Raw genomic sequence first — 24054 nt, forward strand, 5'->3', positions numbered from 1 at the left:
GCTACCACTCTCTGTGTAAAGAAATTCCCTCTCGTGTTACCCTTAAACTTTTGCCCCCTAACTCTTAACTCATGTCCTCTTGCTTGAATCTCCCCTACTCTCAATGGAAAAAGCCTACCCACGTCAACTCGATCTATCCCCCTCATTATTTTAAATACCTCTATCAAGTCCCCCCTCAACCTTCTATGCTCCAAAGAATAAAGACCTAACTTGTTCAATCTTTCCCTGTAACTTAGGTGCTGAAACCCAGGTAACATTCTAGTAAATCTTCTCTATACTCTCTCTATTTTGTTGACATCTTTCCTATAATTCGGTGACCAGAACTGTACACAATAACAGAAAACAGGGATATCTTTGAGATAACAGGGATAGTGCAAGATGTTATTTTTCAATAGACTCAAAAAGATTTCATTAGATGAAATAAAAAACAATGTGCTGTACTCAGTGGCCTGGAAACATTTAATTTTAAATGATACATTGTTTCTGTAACAGAAAGTACATTATACTAAATCAAAATAAACTAATGATTGAAATCTGCTAAGGGAATATACACTCAGTGACCACTTCATTAGATACATTTGTTCATTAATGCAAATATCTAATTAGCCAATCACGTGGCAGAACTCTGTGCATAAAAACATGCAGACATGGTCAAATGATTCAGTTGTTGATCAGACCAAACATTAGAAAGGCAAAGAAAAGTCAAAAAAAGATGACTGTGGAATGATTTTTTGGTGCAGACAGGGTGGTTTAAGTAACTCAGAAGCATCTGATCATCAGGGGATTTCACACACAAGAATTTCTAGAATTTACAGAGAATGGTGTGGGGGAAAAAAACATCAAGTGAATGGCAGTTCGTGGGCAAAACCGCTTTGTTAATAGAGAGGTCAGAGGAGAATGGCCTGACTAGCTCAAGCTGACAGGAAGGTGACAGTAGCTCGAAAAAAAATCACATATTACAGAGTGGTGTGCAGAAGACCACACTGGGTATATTACTAAGATCCCTTGGAATTTTCTTACTTTATTTAATGCAGGTTAGAGACAGGTCAGGAGCAGATAATTATGCTAACCCAGGTCTGTGAAGTCTAGCCACAAACTCGAGAAGATCTGCAGATGCTGGAAATCCAAACACACACAATATGCTGGAGGAATGAGGATAGGTCTCCTGATGAAGGGTTTCAGCCCGAAACATCAATTGTTTACTCCTTTCCATAGGTGCTGTCTGGCCTGTTGACTTCCTCCAGCATTTTGAGTGTGTTGCTCATGAAGTCTAAATCTGTTGTGCTGAATAAATTTTTGCAAAAGTATTCAAAGCAATAAGTATATTTTCTCTCTGTATTAGAAGGTAGGTAAAACAATATTGTTGTTTGTACAATTTTGTACGTGCAATTAGATCTACTTTGAAGTGATAGAAAATGAAACTAATTATGCAAGAAAGTGGGTTTTGACATTATGTTGATGTTACCTGTACACGGTGGTGTGTTGCATCTCCTCATTTCCCGGTGTGACAATATTGTATTCTGTGCCGTTGGTGTAAGGGCTAATGGTGACCTGTGGGATTCCAGAGCTGTCAATGGTTGTAGCTTCATACATCTCCTGGACCACAGTCTCACCGTGTTCACCCACATGAAGTGCAACGATTTTGTGTTGAGGTGACATGGTCAACTGCTCCTCCTCGTGGTCTTGAGATTCTTGTGAGGGCTGGTCTTGGACTGCATTGTCTGATTTGAGTACTGCTACCTGAGCGAAGCACATGAACAAGAAACAAACCGAAGGTTATGTGAATATACTCAGCACTGCTTGGCAACAACAGTGACATAATAATCAAACACACTCTAGGGAAAAGCATTTCAAATCGATTATTAATGACGCTTCTCCCATCAGTTTCATGGTGGGGGCACACTGGGGCTCTGCAGATGGTGTCATGGTACTCCTCTCACACTTAGGCAAATATCTTAAGCAAAAGGTTCAATTACTATGGAAAAATCTCAATATTTTACAAAAAATGTTGAAATCAGACCATTTCAGAGATAGTCTATTTTCCAACATTATTGTATTATTTAAACACTAATAGGAGTCGGCACTCATCTCCATGAGTAATGATTCAATTTAAAAAAATCATAAAAGGCATGTTATTTTTGAAGAATACATCTCAGGATGCTCTGAACACATCAACAGTGATGCAACTTGGGTTCTTTGGGTCTTTCAACATCAGGCACCTTTACATAGGCGACCCAAACGTAGTAGATCGAGCCATGACCTGTGTTCAAGCAGCATCTGCTGCAGATCCCCATGGACTTGCTCTCTTCATCCATTTAAAGTTAATTAAAAATTTAAAAAAAAGCGATGAAACTTCAAGCCTATGCAAAGACGGCTGATGTCTCAGGATATGTGATAATTTTCAATGAGCAATGCTCAAAATTTTTTTTAAAAAAAACAAATTCTGAAAAAACTAAGCAGGTCAGGCAACATCTCTGGATGTTTTAAATGGTTGACTGGTCTTTAGATCAAACAATTTTAAAATGACACACAATTCATTGAAACAACAATCTCAGGAGTTCTGTACCTGTAATGAATTTGTAACAAGCTCTCTTGGGGTGCTCATGTTCAGCAAGAGGTCCAAGGCATTTTGTGCTGCAATCTCCGACGATTCACTTGTACCTGACAGATGAAAGATCACATCCAAATTCATCTACTACACAGTTATGCTTTCCATCAATGGAGACAAAGACTGGATGGCTACCAGATAAATTGCAAGTAGGAATCTACACACTACAAAGACACTGAATCTGCATGTAAATTCTAAGGGAAAAGGTTTTCGAAGTTAAATAAATCTCAACAACCAATGGGGGGAAAAACAGGAATTGAGCAGTCAACACCCATTGATTGAGTCTTATCCATTCACATACAAAATGTCTGTGCTTTAAAGAACGTGTCTGATCTGTTGACTATTTTGCATTTTCCATTTAAATGAGCCCAAATGAATTGCGGTCACTTTTATTGTAATATAGTTGCTGACATTCCTTGGTTGTAGGTCGATTAAAGAGCAGAGTTTAAATTATCATCCTTTTCCACTCCCAGCATCCTTACTCCATCCCCTTCAGTTCCTGCAAGAACTCCATGCACACTGGCCATGCTTCTTATTGAAACCTATCCACTCCAAAGGCCTAGACAGAGTGGATGCGGAGAAGCCATTTCCTATAGCAGGAGAGTCTAGGACCAGAGGCCACAGACTCAGAATAGAGGAACATCCATTTGGCACAGATGAGGAGGAACTTCTGCAGCCAGAGGGTGGTGTATCTGTGGAATTAACTGCCAAGAATGGCTGTGGAGGCCAAGTCACTTAGTATATTTAAAGCAGAGGTTGATAGGTCCATGATTAGTCAGGGTGTCAAAGGTTATGTGGAAAAGACAGGAGAATGGGAATGAAAGGGATAATAAATCAGTCATGATGGAATGGAGGAGGAGAAATGATGGCTGAGTGGTTCATTCTGTTCCTATGTGTTTAGGTTTGCACTCCAGTAAATTCAGGTTCCACCTACTGGGATACACTCACATACACCCCCAAAATGCACTGTGAAACCCATTCTTTTTTTTTGAGCTTGATTCCAGCATTGGATTACTCTGCTGCAAGATGCCCTGCAAATGATTACACATTTACAGCACTATGCCAATTGAAATTGTTGCTCTACACATGGCTCATATCAAAAAGGTCTTCAGTGTCAACATCTGCTTTTTACATGTGCAACAGAATTCTGTCAGACTTATTTACCTTGCTCATAAATTATAGTAGCCGTTCCTAAGGAATCCTGATTGACTATTGATGCTGGAACAGTGTGGTACGTCAGGGGCATCTGTCAATATAAATGTACAGAATTATACAGAAGATATATAGTTTAGGGATAAAAGATTACTTACATTTGTGTCAATAAACATAAATAGAAGCAAGAGACATTTGGCCCCCCAGTGCCTGCTCAACTGTTCGTGAAGAGCAGCAGATGATTACAGGAATTGTTCATCAAGTGAAGTATAATGAAGATTATTTACATCAGAAAATCTTGGAAGTTTACTCGGTAAACTTCTGTGGAATGTCCCTATGAAAGAGGCACTGGGAGCTTTGAAACGAAAATACTTGTACTAGAGGAAAGGCAGTTCTGTGAAGACTTCACTGAACAGAATCCTGCAGCATATGAACCTCAAACATGTTGCACAAATTCCAAAAGAGTACAGAGAAAAGCACAGATAACCCACTATCTGAATTGAACATCCTCTTTGGAAATATCAACATGTACAAACAAACTCAGCAGGTCGGGCAGCATCCGTTGAAAGGAGCAGTCAATGTTTCGGGCCGAGACCCTTCATCAGGACTGAAGGAGGAGGGGGCAGGGGCCCTATAAAGAAGGGCCTTCTCCTTCTTTATAGGGCCCTTGCCCCCTCCTTCTTCAGTCCTGATGAAGGGTCTCGGCCCAAAATGTTGACTGCTCATTTCAATGAATGCTGCTCGACCTGCAGAGTTCATCCAGCTTGTTTGTACATGTTGATTTGACCACAGCATCTGCAGTGTATTTTGTGTTTATTATTCTTTGGAAATACTCTTCTGCTAAACTGTCACGTTTTATTTAACTGTGATGGTAGGGTACAGGAACCCAAACTTACCATTTTGTTTATTGAGAGATTCCTATTAGTATTGGGCCAATTGTTGGAACTAACATTATAAGTAATGGGGAGGGACAGGTAAAGAACCTCAAAGCCTTTTTACAGTGGATTCTGGTTAATTGGGACACATCAGACCCAGTTCATTTAGACCCATTTAAGTGGCTGCTTCAATTAGCCAAAGTTTCATGGAGAGAGTTAAAAGGGTATAAAAAAAAATAAAGAACAAATCAGAATAGTAATAATACCTCTACAGTAATATAAAATGGAGTATTATTAGTTCCTAATAATTCATCCGGTGTATGCTGCAGTCTTCTTTAGATTGACTAAATGAACAAAACCTGTGCAGAAACCTAGTGCAGATAATGGACTGCCTTCGTTCAGTATTTTCGTAACTTGCATTCACTGAATCTTAATTTTCATTGTAACATTCAATATGATTGTCGATACCCCAAATTCCTTGCAATTTTAAAACTGAAAAAGAATCTAGTGCTTTCCTGGCATATATGACAAATAAACTCTTCTTGGGCTTCCAGCTGGGTACAAGTATCAATTTTAACTGATGTTTCAATGACAACTCTGCCATTTTTATCAGGGATGATGCCTGGGCATCTCTAGTCCGTTGGAATTTATTCCCCACGTCGCCTGCTTCTCCAGATTGGTTAGTCCTCATCCAATCAGGTTTCTGTTGTCCTACCTCGTTTACAATCAAATTCCAGTTCTTACTTAGGGCGAGCCCTTCACCTTTGTTAAAAATGCAATGTCCTGCTACCGCCAATTTCTCCGGAGTGGCCATGGGATCGCCCTTGTTGTCAGCTATTGATTGTTTCTACATGGGGAACTCTGAGGAGAGAGCTCAGAGTTCATCGCCCTTACACCCCAAATGTTTCTTCAGATAATGTCAAAGACAACTTTGTAGTGTGGCTTCATGGACTCCACGCACTCCAACAATTCCATGATCATCTAAACAGCATACATCTAAACATTCAATTTACGATGGAGATGGAGAAGAATGGCTGCCTCCCGTTCCTGGACATTCTAATATGACGGAAACTGGACGGTAGCCTCTGACATGGTGTCTATCGGAAACCCACTCACATAGACTTATATCTCAACAGTAACAGCAATCATTATGCCTCCCAACATAGAGCAGTTTTTTCTATTTTGATTAACTGTGCAAAAGCTATTAGAGACTTGCAGAGTCTCCACAAGGAAATAAGACGATTACACACTATGTTCCTACAGAATATGTAAAAGGTGTAAGAAATGAATTAGGCCCTTAAACAGGTTAATAGAAAAACCAGGAACTAACAAGGAGGTGGAACACATTACCACCGACTACCTTCTCTATACTTCCACAGTTTCTGGAAGGATCACCAGGATGCTGGAGAATTACTGGATTAATACCATCCACAAACCGGTAAGGAAGGTCGAATCACAGCTTATGCAGGTCAAAAGATGACCTGGGATTCAGGATGACTGGCATCTACAGGATATCAGCCAGATGGGATGCACAGTAAACCCGCATCAAGGAGCACAGGAGGTGTATCCATTTGGGTTATCCAGAGAAATCGGCAAATGTAGAACATTGTGTTTGCAACAGCCTTAGGACTGACTTTTAAGGTACAAAGCTTCTGTGCCACACCGGTGTCTTTTAGGACAACCTGGTGAAGGAAGCCATTGAAATAAAACTAGAGGAAGAGAATTTAAAAACTGTTTAAAAACTATTGAAAAACATTTTGCTCTAAGTATGGTGTACTGTCTAATGTTAGAAACTAATCGGCAACAGCCTCCTGTCCCAATTAAGCACATAGAGTCCCATATAAACAAAGGGAAATCCCGGCTATTCTCTCGATTAGTTTTTGTTCTTTAAGAGTTGTCCCAAATAAGCACCTGCTCCGATTAACAGATGGCTAATTAACCAAAATCCACTGTATAAATTTTTTTTGTTTTTTTAAGGGATTATGATAACCTAGGATGAGAAACTGGTGTAGTAATTTACCTCCAATTTTTAATTTGCTACATTTCTTGAATAGTGTATCAGGAAAAATTGTGAAGTGCAGAACAGTTAATCCAAAGTTTTCTATAAATTTTCCAGCCAACTATAATGTGAAATAAAAGAATAATATGGAAGTGGAACGCTAACAGCATTCGTATGCATACAGCAGTCACCACTCCGACAGGCATGTACAGAAACTTGTGAACAATTCCACACTGACGTCTGGAGAAGTGCACTTACAATGGTGTCCCGGATGCTCTCCTGTGTAGACTGCATCTGCTCGTGCTGTTGTTTCAGCTCTTCAATTTGCTGCAGAGTGAAGAATGGCCGGCGTCTGCGTGGAGGCTCTTCAGGATGGATTTTTGACCAGTCTTCGTAGTATTCTGGGTGCCGACACTGAACGTGAAGTCGCAGGTTCTTCTTGTGTTTGGTATTGAAATGGCATAGGTCACAGGAAAATGGCTTTTCACCTAGCAAAACAGTTAAAATGTATTCCCCACCAGAACAGCTTTTGTAGCATTCCAACAAATAATTAAACTAGTCTGCGGTTCGCTTTGCTTATAAACAGGAACTTAACTCTTACTAAACTGCAAACTCTAATTTATCACAGTCGGCCCTCCTTATCCGTGGGTTCCGCATGCGCAGATTCAACCAACCGCGGATCGGGAAAACCTGGAAGTTCTCTCTCCAACACTCATTGTTTGAGCATTGTTTGCCTTGCGTCTTGTTTGGTTGCTACCTTGTTTCTGAAAAAATGGCTCCTAAAAAGCAATTAAGTGTATTAGGTATTATAAGTAATCTAAAGATGATTTAAAGTATACAGGAGAATGTGCGCAGGTTATATGCAAACACTACGCCATTTTATATAAAGGACTGGAGCATCCACGTTTTTTGGTATCCGCGGGGGGTCCTGAAATCAATGCCCCGCAGATAAAGAGAGCTGACTGTATTTATGAAACATAGGGCTAGAGCAGTCTTTTCACTTCAGATATCCTGGTTTGAAACATTGATGCAGGATTTATTTGTAGTTTTATATTGTTTAGCCAAAATATATAATTGATTCAATTCACAGAAAATCTCTAAATCAACACTTTTGTATTTAATATTTCAGTAATATTTCAATATTGTAAATTTAATGTTTCATTAAGCATTCTTTGTTACTTACACAAATCATTACAAGTTGTACGTAAAAGTATGTTAATGGTATGTGTCATTACACGACCATATCATATGCGTGCACCTCACAAAAGTAAAAACAAACTTTAGTATATACATAATTCAACTACTATACACTGACACCCACACATAGTAAATTTTAAATTGTCTCATTCAGGTCTAAAGATTTAAATTGGTGTGGAAAATTTCTTACTCTTGTGGGATAATGTCTTTCCTATGGGAGTGGGTGGAGAAAGTCATTCTGCTTGGCTATAAAACAAACACAGCAGTCAATAGACAATAGACAGTAGGTGCAGGAGTAGGCCATTCTGCCCTTCTAGCCAGCACCGCCATTCACTGTGATCATACACAATCAGTACCCTGTTCCTGCCCTCTCCCCATATCCCTTGACCCCGCTATCTATAAGAGCTCTATCTAACTCTCTCTTGAATGCATCCAGAGTCTTGGCCTCCACTGCCTTCTGGGGCAGAGCATTCCACATATCCACCACTCTCTGGGTGAAAAAGTTTTTCTGCATCTCTGTTCTAAATGGCCTACCCCTTATTCTTAAACTGTGGCCTTTAGTTCTGGACTCACCCATCAGCGGGAACATGCTTCATGCCTCCAGTGTGTCCAATCCCTTAATAATCTTATATGTTTCAATCAGATCCCCTCTCATCCTTCTAAATTCCAGTGTATACAATCCCAGTCGCTCCAATCTTTCAACATATGACAATCCCGCCATTCCGGGAATTAACCTTGTGAACCTACGCTGCACTCCCTCAATAACAAGAATGTCCTTCCTCAAACTTGGAGACCAAAACTGCACACAATACTCCAGGTGGGGTCTCACCAGGGTCCTGTACAGCTGCAGAAGGACCTCTTTACTCCTATACTCAATTCCTCTTGTTATAAAAGCCAGCATGCCATTAGCTTTCTTCACTGCCTGCTGTACCTGCATGCTTACTTTCATTGACTGATGTACAAGAACCCCTAGATCTCGTTGGACTTCCCCTTTTCCTAACTTGACTCCATTTAGATAGTAATCTGCCTTCCTGTTCTTGCCACCAAAGTGGATAACCTCACATTCATCCACATTAAACTGCATCTGCCATACATTTGCCCACTCACCCAACCTGTCCAACTCACCTTGCATTCTCATAACCTCTTCCTGACATTTCACACTGCCACCCAGCTTTGTGTCATCAGCAAATTTGCTAATGTTACTTTTAATCCCTTCATCTAAATCATTAATGCATATTGTAAACAGCTGCGGTCCCAGCACCGAACCTTGCGGTACCCCACTGGTCACAGCCTGCCATTCCGAAAGGGACCCGTTAATTGCTACTCTTTGTTTCCTGTCAGCCAGCCAATTTTCAATCCATGTCAGTACTCTGCCCCCAATACCATGTGCCCTAATTTTGCCCACTAATCTCCTATGTGGGACTTTATCAAAAGCTTTCTGGAAGTCCAGGTATACTACATCCACTGGCTCTCCCTTGTCCATTTTCATAGTTACATCCTCAAAAAACTCCAGATTAGTCAAGCATGATTTTCCCTTCATAAATCTATGCTGACTCGGACTGATCCTTCTACTGCTATCCAAATGTGTCGTAATTTCCTCTTTTATAATTGACTCCAGCATCTTTCCCACTACTGACGTCAGGCTAACCGGTCTATAATTCCCTGTTTTCTCTCTCCCTCCTTTCCTGAAAAGTGGGACAATATTAGCCACCCTCCAATCAGCAGGAACTGTTCCTGAATCTATAGAACATTGGAAAATGATTACCAATGCGTCCACGATTTCTAGAGCCACCTCTAAGTACCCTGGGATGCAGACCATCAGGTCCCGGGGACTTATCAGCCTTCAGACTCAACAGTCTATCCAACCGTTTCTTGCCTAATATAAATTTCCTTCAGTTCATCCTTTACCCTAGTTCCTTTGGCCACTATTACATCTGGGAGATTGATTGTGTCTTCCCTAGTGAAGACAGATCCAAAGTACCTGTTCAACTCATCTGCCATTTCCTTGTTCCCCATAATAAATTCACCCGTTTCTGTCTTCAGATCAGAACAGTCATTGTGGGAGCTGACCCTGGAGCTACAGGAAGCGGTTCTGACAGTTTTGGACACTTTTCTTCTGGACGTGGTGGCATACTGAACAGTGCATAGCAAGCTGCTCAATCTGCTGATCTATCTAGTGGTTGGTGATCAATAATGAAGGGTAAACTCGCTCCCATACAAGTACATGTGGACATGACTACAACTATCCCATAAGGCAAGGCATTACAGGCAAGCTTCACTGTGTTGATCATAATGTGAGAATACAGTGTTCGATGTGACCATTCCCTTTACCTTTTAGAACGCCACCTGACACTGCTTTGTCCATTACCATTTCTTCCTGATCTGTGGATCAGGCCACCAGACAAAGCTTCCAGCCAATGCTTTCATTTTAACCACACCTAAATCAGAGGAATATAGCTCCTCCAATGCTTCGGCTTTCAGCTTGGGTGGTACAACTCCCAATCCCCACGTGACGCAACCTCCAGAAAGGGCATGTGCATCCCAGCACTGGTGAAAATAGGGACTTGGAATATCAGCTGCATGTTTCAGCCTTTTCGGATTTCCACGCAGACCTGAAACAATGTTTGGTGTTTTGGGGGTTTTCTTCAATTGTGTTAGGGAGAATGTCAAGAGGAGTGTCCTCCTTTGTAAATTTCAGGTATTTCTTTTCTCAAGAGTAAACAGGATGATTCATCAGTATTTCTATGATTACTCTTGAATTCGATCTTGTAATTGTGTCCTCCAAGAAACAAAGCCCATCTCTGCATTTGTGCTGCTGCTGTTAGAGGAACACCCTTCAGTGGACTGAAAATGGACACTAGTGGTTGGTGATCAATAATGAAGGGTAAACTCTCTCCCATACAAGTACATGTGGACATGACTACAACTATCCCATAAGGCAAGGCATTACAGGCAAGCTTCACTGTGTTGATCATAATGTGAGAATACAGTGTTCGATGTGACCATTCCCTTTACCTTTTAGAACGCCACCTGACACTGCTTTGTCCATTGCCATTTCTTCCTGATCTGTGGAACTCAGTAGCCAGGCTTGGCAGGAACCTTTTATAGTAATTGACATATCCTAAAAATAACCACAACTGTGACATGTCCTTTGGCCTTGGGACATTCACCACTGTTTAAATGTTCTCAGCACCCTTGTGTAATCCACAGTAAGCGAAGCTTGGTTTAAAGAATTCACACCTGTTGTATCATGCTCCGAGTTCATAATCTTTTAATCTTTTTAACACAACCTTGAGATTTTGCCCTTACTGGTAATAAAGATGCCATCCAGGTGACAGTGCCTGGGCACCCTTGCAACACTCGGTCCAAAGCTTTCTGCTATTGTGTAGGTCATCACAGATCCCCAACGGACCCATTCTTCTTGGCAACTGGTACTACTGATTTTGCCTATAGGCTCCACTCAGCCTTGGAAAGAATTCCTCAGCCTCCATGTGAGTGATCTAGCTCACTGGCTACTTTATCACAGATGGGATAATGAACTGGATGGGCATTGTAAAACTTGGGTGTAGCATATTCATTTAACACTGTTATACCCTTGATGTGCTTGAGTTTTCCAGTACCATCATTGAACACTGCTGTGGCATCAAGTACCTTTTTTAATTCGCTTTCAGCTACAAGGCTGTCTACAAGAAGGGTCAGAGCTGTCTCTATTTTCTGAGGAGAATGAGGTCCTTTAACATCTGCCGGACGATGTTGAGGATGTTCTATGAGGCTGTGGTGGCCAGTGCTATCATGTTTGCTGTTGTGTGCTGGGGCAGCAGCCTGAGGGTAGCAGACATCAACAGAATCAATAAACTCATTCATAAGGTCAGTGATGTTGTGGGGATGGAACTGGACTCTCTGATGGTGGTGTCTGAAAAGAGGATGCTGTCCAAGTTGCATGCCATCTTGGACAATGACTCCCATCCACTCCATAATGTAATGGTTAGGCACAGGAGTACATTCAGCCAGAGACTCATTCCACCGAGATGTAACACTGAGAGTCATAGGAAGTCATTCCTACTTGTGGCCATCAAACTTTACAACTCCTCCCTCGGAGTGTCAGACACCCTGAGCCAATAGGCTGGTCCTGGACTTATTTCCACTTGGCATGATTAACTTATTATTATTTAATTATTTATGGTTTTATATTGCTATATTTCTTCACTATTCTTGGTTGGCGTGGCTGTAACAAAACCCAATTTCCATCGGGATCAATAATCAATACTCAATAAAGTATGTCTGTCTATCTAACTCTATTCAGGGGATGTGGCATGAAAATGGTGGATGGATCTTCAATCAAGTTGGAGATGTCTCAGTCGGAGTCACCAGGAGACGCTCATGGAGTGAGTACTGTTTCAGATTCGCTCCAAAACCTTTACTTTTTTAAACCTATGATCACCCTTATTTAACTTACTTTTACCTACACCAAAAGATTCTTGCTACTTTTTTGGACTTATCTTTAAGAGTGTACCGTAAATTTTGAAGAAATGAGTACAGAAATGGCTTTAAGATCTAAAGGGCGAGACCCTGGGAAAGATCCTAACGGCAATGGAAAGAAAAAAAAAAGACTGATCCTAAGTGTACTGAATTGACTTATGATATGTTATTGGAGCTCTTAAATGAAAAATTTGAAGAACAATGACAAACTTTCAAACAAGATCTAAAGGCTTTCCAGGATTCTATGGATAAGACTGATTTAGTAGTTAAACAGCAGCAAACTCTAATCGCAACTTTGCAAGAGGACGCTCGGAAGTGAGACTTGATAATCGAAAAACTGGAGCAGAAATCATCTTCGACGATTAAACAGGTGGAAACACTTAAAGCCAAGAGTGTCGACTTTGAAAATCGGTCCAGAAGACAGAACTTACGCATACTTGGTCTCCCGGAAGGTATTGAACAAGGGGACCCCTCGAAGTATTTTGCTCAACTTTTAAAGGATGCGCTCCCTTCTGTAATCCCAGACAGTCCTCTGTTACTTGATCACGCCCACAGAATTATGCGCCGATCATCAAGTTCTTCATCTAAACCACCTGTTGTAATTGTTCGATTTCATTATGAGCATGTCAAAGAGCAACTTATTCGTGTGGCTCGGCGTTTAGGGATGGTTAAATTTAAAGATTTCCAATTCCGATTAGTGGAGGATTTTAGCCCAGAAGTAACGAAGGCAAGGCTCCTTTTTAAACCTCTGATGTCCGAATGTTATGAGAAAAATCTAAAACCAGCGCTTTTATACCCTGCGAAACTTAGAATCTCGCCTCCGAATGCACCACGGCGTGTTTTTCTCTCCACATCTGATGCTCGAAGCTTTCTGGATGAGAATTATCCTACTGCTTTGGACTCCCGTTTCTAATAAATGAGTGATTTTGATCGTTACAAGGTAGTTTTTGTTTCCAAAACCAGATTTTGTTTCTGGCTATTGGTGTAGGTTTATTCTACATTTTATATTCTAATTAAAGTTTTTTTTCAACATACTAATCTTTTTAATTTACTTACTTTAACCATTGTACTTTATTTTTGGTCATTATTATTAATTCTTTGAAGGTGAATTTTTTTTAACGGTTTGATATATATCCTTTTCATTTTTTTGTGTGACTAAGATGGTGGTTTCTTCTCTAAAATATTTCTTGCTTTTTTTTAATTTCGCCTTTTTTTTCTCTCGTCTTCTTCCTATAATGCATTTCTTATCACATTTTAACTTTTTTTGTTTGGGTTTTAACCCGATTTATAAGTTACTAGTGTTTATATTTTTTTTATTAGCAATTATATTAATAAGTTTGTTTTAGTATAGTGTTAATTACTTTTTTGGAGTTTGGGTGGATCTCTTTTTTCCCTCCTTTATATATTTGAAGTTGCCTTCTGGTGATACGGGGGGTAGATTTAGTATCATTCCTTTTTTTTCCTGGCCTCCTCCAGGCTCAGGAAGAGCTTTTTTTTCCATGGGTGGGGGGTGGGGGATTCCTTTCTAATTCTATTGTTCTTTTTACTAGTTTTTTTTAGTTTTTTCATTTGGGCTGATTTTAAACTACTAAAATGTCCGCGGTGTCGTCAATTCCGGGTCTGCCCCTTATTTTTGTTCCTCTTCCGGGTGCATGAGTTCATAATTTGGTTAACTCTTTATATACCAAAGGGTTGATTTTAGAAATATGGCTCAGACCATTAATTTTGTCTCTTGGAATACTAATGGCTTAAACCATCCGATTAAATGGAAAAAGACTTTCAAACTATTCCAAAGACTGAATGCACATATTATTTTTGTACAAGAAACTCATGTGAAGAAAGAGGACAATCAACTTTTTTTTTAGGTTTTTGGGGGGGGTCAACAGTACCATTCGAATTCGAATGCCAAAGTAAAAGGAGTTTCAATTTTTATTGACCCCTCTATTACATTTGTCCAACACGATATTATTTCGGATCCGAATGGCAGATTTTTGTTTATTACTGGGTTACTTTTTAACAAAAAGGTTGCTATGGTTAATGTTTATGCTCCAAATGTGGATTATCCCGATTTTTTTAAGTCCTTATTTACTTCTCTACCTAATCTAAATGAATATATGTTAATAATGGGTGGTGATTTTAATTGTTGTTTAAATCCTTTGCTGGACAGATCTATATCCACTCAGACTTTACCTAATAAGTCCGCCACTTACATTAATTCTTTTTTGACTGATAATGGAATTTTCAATATTTGGAGATTTCGGCATTCTAAGGACAAAGAGTTTTCATTTTTGTCACGTTTATCATTCTTACTCGAGAATTGACTATTTTTTCATTGACTCTCATTTTATTCCATCTGTAATTGGTTGTAATTATGACATTATAGCCATCTCTGATCATGCTCCATTGAAACTTTCTATTAAATTAATGGATACAGCTTCTAGTATCAGGCAATGGCGATTTGATTCTACCTTACTGCAAGTTCCAGATTTCATTAAATTTATGAAGGAACAGATCGATTTCTTCTTTTCAACTAATTCCACGGATGACATTTCTTGCAGAACACTTTGGGACACTTTTAAAGCATATATACGTGGACAGATTATCTCCTATTCCGTTGGTTTGAGAAAACATATTAAGAAGGAAACTCTTTTATTGGTTGATAAAATTAAAGAAATTGACAAGAAATATTCGACTGCTCCTAGTAAGGAGCTTTACAAACAAAGGGTTGAACTTCAAATGGAACACAGTTTATTACTTACATCTTCGATTGAAAATCAATTAATGAAAACCAGATCTGATTTTTATATACATAGTGATAAATTGGGTAAACTGTTAGCTAATCAATCGAAGAATGCTTTGGTTAAACGTCAAATTATTAAGATTCGTCAACAGAATGGTGAATTGACATAATACCATGCATGATTTTCTTGGGAAATTGAATTTTCCAAAATTATCATCAGATGATCTTTCAATATTAGAAACGCCTATTACAGATGCAGAAATTAAAGGGGTTTTTCTTCTATGAATTCTGGGAAAGCACCAGGTCCAGATAGGTATACAGTGAAATTTTTAAAAGTGTTTTTCCTCTACTCTTTCTCCTTGGTTATGCAGGGTTTTTGAAGAAGCAATTAGATTGGGTAAACTGCCACAATCTTTTTATAGAGCTTCCATTTCTTTAATATTGAAAAAAGATAAAGACCCTACTGACTGTGCATCCTATAGACCAATATCCTTATTGAATGTAGATTCCAAGATCTTTTCCAAGTTACTGGCATCCAGGCTGGAGAAGGTATTACCTCAAATTATCTCGGAAGATCAAACTGGTTTTATTAAAAATCGCTATTCTTTTTTCAATATTAGGAGATTATTGAATATTGTTTATACTCCTTCACGTAGCACCTCAGAATGTGTCATTTCATTAGATGTGGAGAAAGCATTTGATAGAGTTGAATGGCCATACTTATTTACTGTGCTTGAGAAGTTTAATTTTAGTCCGACATTCATATCCTGGATTAAACTAATATATCATACTCCAGTAGCCTCGGTCTTTACTAACAATCAAAGATCTCCCTTTTTTCGTTTATTTCGGGGTACCAGGCAAGGCTGTCCTCTTAGTCCATTATTATTTGATATTGCTTTAGAACCTTTGGCAATTGCTATTAGAGAATCACCGAACATTTTTGGCATTACTCGTGGGATGGATATACATAAGTTATCATTATACGCAGATGATTTATTATTATATATTTCTGATCGTGAGAAATCCATTCCTGTAGTTATATCATTGTTGGCTCAATTTAGTAATTTTTCCGGGTATAAATTAAATCTTAATAAGAGTGAATTGTTTCCTTTAAATAGACAGGTTCTAATTTATGGAAATTTACCTTTTAAATTAGTTAATGACTCTTTTATATACTTAGGGATTAAAATTACAAAAAATTATAAGGAGTTATTTAAGGTTAATTTTTTACCCTTAATTGATCAGATTAAATGTTTGTTCACTAAATGGTCACCATTATCTTTATCTCTGATAGGTCAGATTAATGCTATTAAGATGATTATTTTACCCAAGTTTTCATATATATTTCAAGCAGTCCCAATTTTTATTCCGAAATCTTTTTTTGCTAATGTTGATTCAAAAATTTCCTCATATATATATATGGCAGAATAAAAATCCTAGATTAGGTAAAAAATATTTACAGAAGGCAAAGAAGGAAGGTGGATTGGCATTGTCTAATTTTAGATTTTATTATTGGGCAATTAATATCCGATATTTGATATGTTGGTTAAAGGATTGGGATTTATCTTTTAGCCCTCATTGGGTAAACCTGGAAACTAAATCTGTACAAGGATTTTCATTGGGTTCTATTTTAGGGTCTTCTCTTCCCTTTGCTCTTTCTAAATTGCAGAAACGAATTGACAATCCGATAGTTAAACATACTTTACGTATATGGTTTCAATTTCGGAAATTTTTTGAGTTGAATCAATTTGTTTTAACTATTCCTATTGTATCCAATTTCTTTTTTCATCCTTCTATTATAGACCAAGCCTATTCAGCTTGGAGAACTAAAGGATTACTACAATTTTCCGGTTTATTCTTGGATAATTGTTTTATGTCTTTTGAACAGTTATCTAATAAATATTATTTGCCTAGATTTCATTTTTTTAGATATTTACAGATTAGGAATTTCTTAAACACTGTACTTCCTACCTTTCCAAATCTTCAGTCTTCGGGTATTTTGGAGAATTTGTTAGAACTAAATCCTTCTCAGAAAGGTGTAATATCAAAACTCTACAATATAATTATGAAAATACATTCAGAGCCCTTCTATAAGATTAAAAATGATTGGGAAAGAGAACTTAACCTTATTATCCCTATTGAGAATTGGGATAAAATTCTTCAATTAGTCAATTTATCATCTATATGTGCTAAACATTCATTAATACAGTTTAAAGTTGTGCACAGGGCTCATACGTCCAAGGATAAATTGGCTCGTTTTTATTCATATATAAATCCTCTATGTGACAGATGTCATTCTGAGATAGCGTCTTTAACTCATATGTTTTGGTCATGTCCGCTTTTGAAAAAATATTGGAAAGACATTTCTGATATTATTTCCACGGTATTGAACATTGATTTACAACCTCATCCTATTACTGCAATTTTTGGTTTACCAATGATGGACTCAATCCATTTATCTTCTTCTGCTTGTCGAATGATTGCATTTCTTACATTAATGGCTAGAAGATCTATTTTGTTGAATTGGAAAGAAATTAATCCCCCTACCGTATTTCATTGGCTTTCTCAAACTATGTTATGTCTAAATTTGGAGAAAATTATAAGTGTTGTATTTGACCCTTCTATTAAATTTGAAAAGACATGGAGACCATTTATTCAATATTTTCATATGATGTAATTTGACCCTGTTCCAAACTTATTTGTTTTTCCAGTTTTGATTATACGTATGTTGAGAGGATCGGAGTTGGCGACACTGATGATTTTGTATTTTTTTTATAGATACTATAAACAGCCCATTATTCGTTATTATTTTTTTTCTTCCTTTTTTCTCTTTATTAGTTATTAGGTTGTTAGATTAGTTTTTCTTAGGGTTAAATTTTTTTTCTTTTTCTCTTTTCTGTTCTTTTTTACATATAATATGATATACCTAGTTTTGCTTTGTTTATATGATATTTGTATCATTCATGATTTGGGAAGACTTAACTATATTGTAACTATTGCTTGTGTATCCTTTTATATTCAGTTTAAATTTGTAAGTTTGTAATCCCACTATCTACGTATTAATCTTATCATGTTGATATTAATAATAATAATTAAAAAATTGAAAAAGAAAGATGTCTCAATCATGGCCCCAAAATGCTGGCCCTCTTGTTTTTACCACATACAAGCACGGATTTGTTGGTTGTTGTAGTTTGCTATCACAAATATTATTCCCACAGCAGTTATCTTTTCACCAGTACAAGTTCCTATTTGGATATCTGCAGGCTTCAGTTCAGTATCTTTGAAATGCTGTTCAAACTCATTTTGTGGAATGACTGAAACAGCCGAGCCAATGTCCAATTCCATTTTAATTAATTTGCCATTCACATCTGGTGGAAGCTGTACTGCTCGTTTCTTATTAGTTTTCACATTATAAATCTCAAGGCTATCCAGACCTGTGACACTCTCATCATTATCAGATTTTCCATTAACAGCTTACCGATTAGTGCTCTCTTTGGAACTACAATTTGACTTTTTAAATCTAAATTTATTTATTTTTGTCTGCCTGACATGCTCTTTGTATGTGTCCTACTTTGTACTTTCTAAAAGTTTTGCCTTTAAAACTGCATTGGTCTGGTATATGTGAGCCCCTGCCACAGTGGTGACACAATTTATTCAGCCAGGCAGGTTTCTGTTTGATGTTGCAATTTTGCTCATGCTCACTTTCATTCCTGCCTGCAACTCAATTGTGTTTCTGGCTGCGGTTTACATTGATACAGCAATTTCAGCTGCTCTTTTAATTGTAAGTTGTGCGTCAGTTAGGAGTTGTTTTTGCATTCTTTCTTGTAACATTCCACAAACTAAACTATCTCTCAGTGTATCATTAAGCCAATCATTGAACTGACAATGCTCAATCTCTTCAATTGCACCACACAAGCTGAATGGACTCCTCTTCCTTTTGATTTTGCTTACAAATCCTAAAGGGTTTTAAATAAATTGCAAGTGGGAAAGCACATGGCAAAGTCAGAAAGGAATATAGGTTCACAGAAACAGAGGCGTGACTAGGCAAGAAGGGGACAGGTAACATGAAATTACCTATTTCAGTATGAGCTGTAAAAAGTTGCAAGGTCTTGTATACAAATCTCAAAATTATTGTATAGGTGTAGCAGGAAATGAGAGAGATAAATGGCACATTTAACTTTTATTGCCAGATTGGATTGAATCAGCAAGGTTGCTGTAATTTACAGCAAAATCATACTTGGAAGTGCTGTACAGTTTTGGTGTCCTTTAGGAGGTACATGCTTACTTTAGAAGGAGCAGAAGAGTGATTAATTCATGGGAAATGGGGTCTGTCTCAGAGGTCAAGTCTATATTCTCTGGTGTATTGAATAACGAAACATGATCTTATTGAAACAATTCTTTCAAGGTTCAACAGGATGGTGCCAAGAGATTATTGGGAGCTAAAAATGAGGGGTCAAACTCAAGTGATCTGCTTTTTGTGAATGTGTTGAGCAAAAATGTCTTCATTCAGAGAGCATGCAGCATTGTTCCTCTATGTGCTGAAAACTTTTGGACAATGGAGAAATCAAGGAATACAAGGATTGGGTAGGAAAATGTGTTTGCAGAATTTCAGCCATGATTTTATTAAATCATGGGGCAAACCTTATGTGCCATAGAGACCAAATAGAGACCGTGTCTGTCTTAATATTCGAAAGTAATTACTTAACAGCTGTCCTGATGAGAGGCAGTTGTTTCAGATGAATAGCCTAGAAATTGTTTTGCAGTTACAAAGCCACACAACATGGCGTGCAATATAGAACATTACTTTGCATGTTTGCATCTCCTCTTGACCCTTTTCTCACGGGCTAAAACTCCACTAAATAAAATATACTAGAGTGCAATGGCCAAAACACTTCACTATGATTAATTTTGAATCTCCCAGGTTTGAAAAGACAAGTGCCTATTTAATTCAAGTACAATCAAATTTTATTACACGTGGTTTTGAGGGAAACATATTTAAAAAAGGCCTGTATGCAATCTTAATTCTTTCTCCTTAGTGAAATGTTGGGTTCTGTTAAAGATAAGCTTTATCGGTCACATGAACATTTTGTGTTAACGACCACAGACTGAGGATTGTGCTGGAGCAGCCTGCAAGAGCTGCCAGGTTTCCAGCAGGAATGCAGCACGTACACTTGGGATTATTAAGTTGTGGGCGTCTTTGGAATGTGGGAAGAAACCAAATCACCACAGGAAAAATACACAGTCATGGGGAAACATATAAACTTCTTAGAGACAGTGGTGGGAATAGAAACTCAGTTGGTGATTGCTGGTGCTGTAAAGTGATTCTGCTAACTGCAATACGATTGTGCCACCCTTGGCTATGGAGTTCAAGGTCAATCTCAGCCTTAGCCTCAGGATCATGCCCAGTTGTTGATTTTTGCAGCATCTCACCCTTCTGCTCAAAGTTGCATTGGAGAAGTTAACCAAGCTCCATTATAAAGTAGGGCCTTCATGTATTTTAGCCCACAAGAAAGGTGGTGCAGAGACAGCACTAGCCTCTATTTGTAGGCTTCTTCAAAAAAAAAATGCAGGCATCTATGGACTGCATATCCTAAGCAACTTCCTGTCATTCTGCACAATCTCCATGGCCCTCTATCACCAAGAATATTCACTTTATAAGCATTTTCAGTATGCAGTCATAGAGCTCAGGAACAGGTCATCTATAGAACATTGGACCAAAGTTATTACCCCTCTCAACCCCATAATCCTACCTTCTCCCCATAACCTTTGATGCCCTTGCTAATCACAAAGCTATCAACCTCCATTTTAAATACACCCAATGACTTAGCCTCCACAGAAGAAATGAATTCAATATATTCACCATCCTCTGGCTGAAGAGATTACTCCTCATTTCTGTTTTAAAGGGATGACCTATTTTGAGTCTGTCTTACCTATGGTTCTAGACTCACATACTATAGGAAACATCGTCTTCACATCCACTATCTGGGTTTCAATAAGGTTCTTCCCCCTCTCCCCCCCCCACTATTTTTCTCAGACCAGAGCCTTCAAACACTCCCATGTTAACTCTTTCCTTCTGAGAATCATTCTCGTGAAACTCCTTTGAACCTTTTCCAGTGCTAGCACATCTTTAAGAGCCCAAAACTGCTGACAATGCTCCAAGTGTGGTCTAACCAATGCCTTATAAAGTCTCAGCATTATATCCTTGCTCTTATATTCCAATTCTCTTGAAATGAATGCTAAAATTGCACTTGCCTTCCTTACCAACTCAACCTGCAAGTTAACCTTTAGGAAATCCTGCATGACTCCCAAGTCCCTTTCCATCTCTGATGTCTGAACATTCTCCATTTAGAAAATAGTCCATGCCTTGACCCCCTCCACCAAAGTGCATGATCATACATTTCCCTACACTATATTCCTTCAGCCACTTTGCCCATTCACCTAATTGTCTAAGTCCTAATCAAACTGTCAGCTTCAACACTACCTGCACTCCAACTATCTTTGTATCATCTGCAAACTTGGCCAGAAAGCCATCATCCAATTCATTGACATAAAACTCGAAAAGAAGCCGTCCCAAAACTGATTGTGGCAGAACACCATGGGTCACCAGCAGCCAACCAAAAAATTCCCTCTTTATTCCCGCTAGTCAGTCAATCTTCTATCCACGCTAGTACCTTTCCTATAATTCCACAGGCTCTTATGTTGTTAAGTAGCCTCATGTGCAGCACCTCGTCAAAAGCTTTCTGAAAACCCAAGTTAACAACATCCATCGACTCTCCTTTATCCACCCTGCCTGATACTTCCTCAAAGAATTCCAACATACTTGTCAGGCAAGATTTCCCCTTAAGGAGACCATGCCAACTTTGACCTATTTTATCATGTGCCTCTGAGTACCCCAAAACCTCATCCTGAATAATGAAATCTGGTTCTTATAGCCAGGGTTGTAATGGGGATAAGCTCCCATTACCTATTCAATGCTCCCAATGGCGTGCACCTGAAGTAGCTTCTGACAACCAAGTTCAGTTCCTGATCTCTACAAGCTACTAAGCCCGATGGAACAGTTTCTACTGACAGGAGAAAGGGCAAAGTCAGGTTACTGGTGCCTTAAATCCAGTTGCTTTGGGCAGATGGGGTTCATCAGCCATGGTTGGCAACTCATAGGAGAAGGAAAACTGATTTCAAACTTCTGCTGCCTTGCAGCTATACCCACTCATGAGGAAGGCTTCGGGAGTAAACCGGGAGGGAAAAATACACAGCTGGAATCCCTAAGATAGTCCTATGTTGAGTTCAACACTCAACACCGTTAGGGTCAAGCTGTATCAATCTCTGCCGTTCCTTTGCATTCATCAGATGTGTGGGGAGGGGGAGCTTGCTACAAGGGCAACAGCTTGCTCTCCATATCATACTGCCCAGGCTTGTGCACCTAGACAGCTGGGGTGCAACATCCATGGTCAACCCCGTCCTAGGAAGGCCTCAAAGTAATGGAATCCAGCATCTTCCTAACTACTGAAATGAGGCTAACTTTCCTATAATTTCCTGTCTTTTGCCTCACTCCCTTTTTAAAGAGTGGAGTAACATTTGCAAATACTAGCATATACTGATCCAATTTACTAGCACTTGGTTGCAACCTTTTATGCTTGGCAATTCATGTACTTGTCTACGTAATCCTTAACTGGTCTCAGCATCTTTGCCTCCACTACCCCCTAGACAATAGTCTAACTAAAGCCCTTGGATCTCCAATATTCCCTAACATCTCATCCCCTCAAATCAGTGGAACAGTCATTCAATAGCAGCATTCCCTTACAAATGGGAGAATATTGCTCGTCTTGTGATATCTCCCTTTAAGAGCTGGCTGCAGAGACCCAACTTACAAGGGTAAATGATGGCAGCTATGAGAACCTGGAACAGATGAATAGAATATGCCTCTTCTAACTGATAGAACTTGGTGTTGGAAGGAAACTCTCAACACTCTCCTGTGAACTCTGCAGCTGAAGATGGACCTTTATCCAACTTTCAAAAGGATTTTAGGGTGACTCAGTGTTCTTTTGGAGACATTAAGATTGAAAAGTCAAAATGCTTCTTCTTCACCCGCTGAGTATTTCCTGCATTTTCATTTTGACAGATGAAAGTTTACAACTTGTTAAAATTTCAATTACCCTCTTCATGCTACAAGAAAAAAAATGGAATTGCTCAAACCTATTGAAGTGATGTCATACATCTTAAAGTAATACATCGTAATCTTGTTTTTTTTTACAGTTTGAGAAGATAGCTAAATTCTCATAATTGCTCAAATATATTTAACAATGAAAACTAAAGATTTGCCTTGCATTAATCTTTCTAAATTCTAAATAGTCCTGAGACTTTGCCACTGCTTTGTGAGGAAGAACAAAGGCAGACCAAAGAGAATTTTCATTTAACAGTACTGAAATTGCAATAAGAAATCCCCATCCATAAACGCACCTGTATGTTTGATGGCAACATGAGAAACCAGGAAGTCTTCTTTGATAGTGGAATACTTGCAGAAATCACATTTAAATGGTTTATCTGTGGTATGTGAAAGCTGATGATTGAGAAGAAGCTTCTTATTTTCACAGATGTAATCACAGAACTCACACTTAAATCTATAAAGCAGAACAAAGATTAAATGTATTAAAATGAATGCTGCTCACTGTCACAATTTACAAAAAAATAATTAGACTTTCTGTTCACCATTGGCAATATCAACATTTATTACCATCTTTATTGATCCTGAATGTCTTAATCACCCATTTCAGACTCAATACACATTGCTTTGGGACTACAGTCATATGAGGACCAGATCAGGTAAAGGATGGCAGGATCCCTCTCCAAAGAACATTGGGGAATCAGATGGACTTTCATAGCAGTCTGGCAGTTTTAGGGAAACTATTTCCAATACTACCCTTTACCCTGTACTCACTGGAGTTTAGAAGAATGGGGGAGGGTGGAAATCTCATTGAAACCTACTGAATACTTAAAAGCCTAGATA

General features: G+C 38.6%; 1 protein-coding gene across 5 annotated transcripts in view; it reads right to left on the reverse strand.

Annotated features, from left to right (window-relative positions):
• znf335 (zinc finger protein 335) overlaps window positions 1-24054 on the reverse strand; it is an 82437-nt gene that overhangs the window by 23228 nt on the left and 35155 nt on the right. For all 5 annotated transcript variants that reach the window (XM_073061603.1, XM_073061602.1, XM_073061605.1 and 2 more), the window contains exons 14-18: window positions 23508-23668; window positions 6893-7122; window positions 3773-3854; window positions 2567-2661; window positions 1466-1740 (exon numbers count right to left, since the gene is read on the reverse strand). In XM_073061603.1, coding sequence (XP_072917704.1) covers window positions 1466-1740; window positions 2567-2661; window positions 3773-3854; window positions 6893-7122; window positions 23508-23668 — 843 coding nt within the window. The remainder of the gene's footprint in view (window positions 1-1465; window positions 1741-2566; window positions 2662-3772; window positions 3855-6892; window positions 7123-23507; window positions 23669-24054) is intronic.

The sequence above is a fragment of the Hemitrygon akajei genome, chromosome 11, assembly GCF_048418815.1.
Source record: "Hemitrygon akajei chromosome 11, sHemAka1.3, whole genome shotgun sequence".
In the NCBI taxonomy this organism is placed as follows: domain Eukaryota; kingdom Metazoa; phylum Chordata; class Chondrichthyes; order Myliobatiformes; family Dasyatidae; genus Hemitrygon; species Hemitrygon akajei.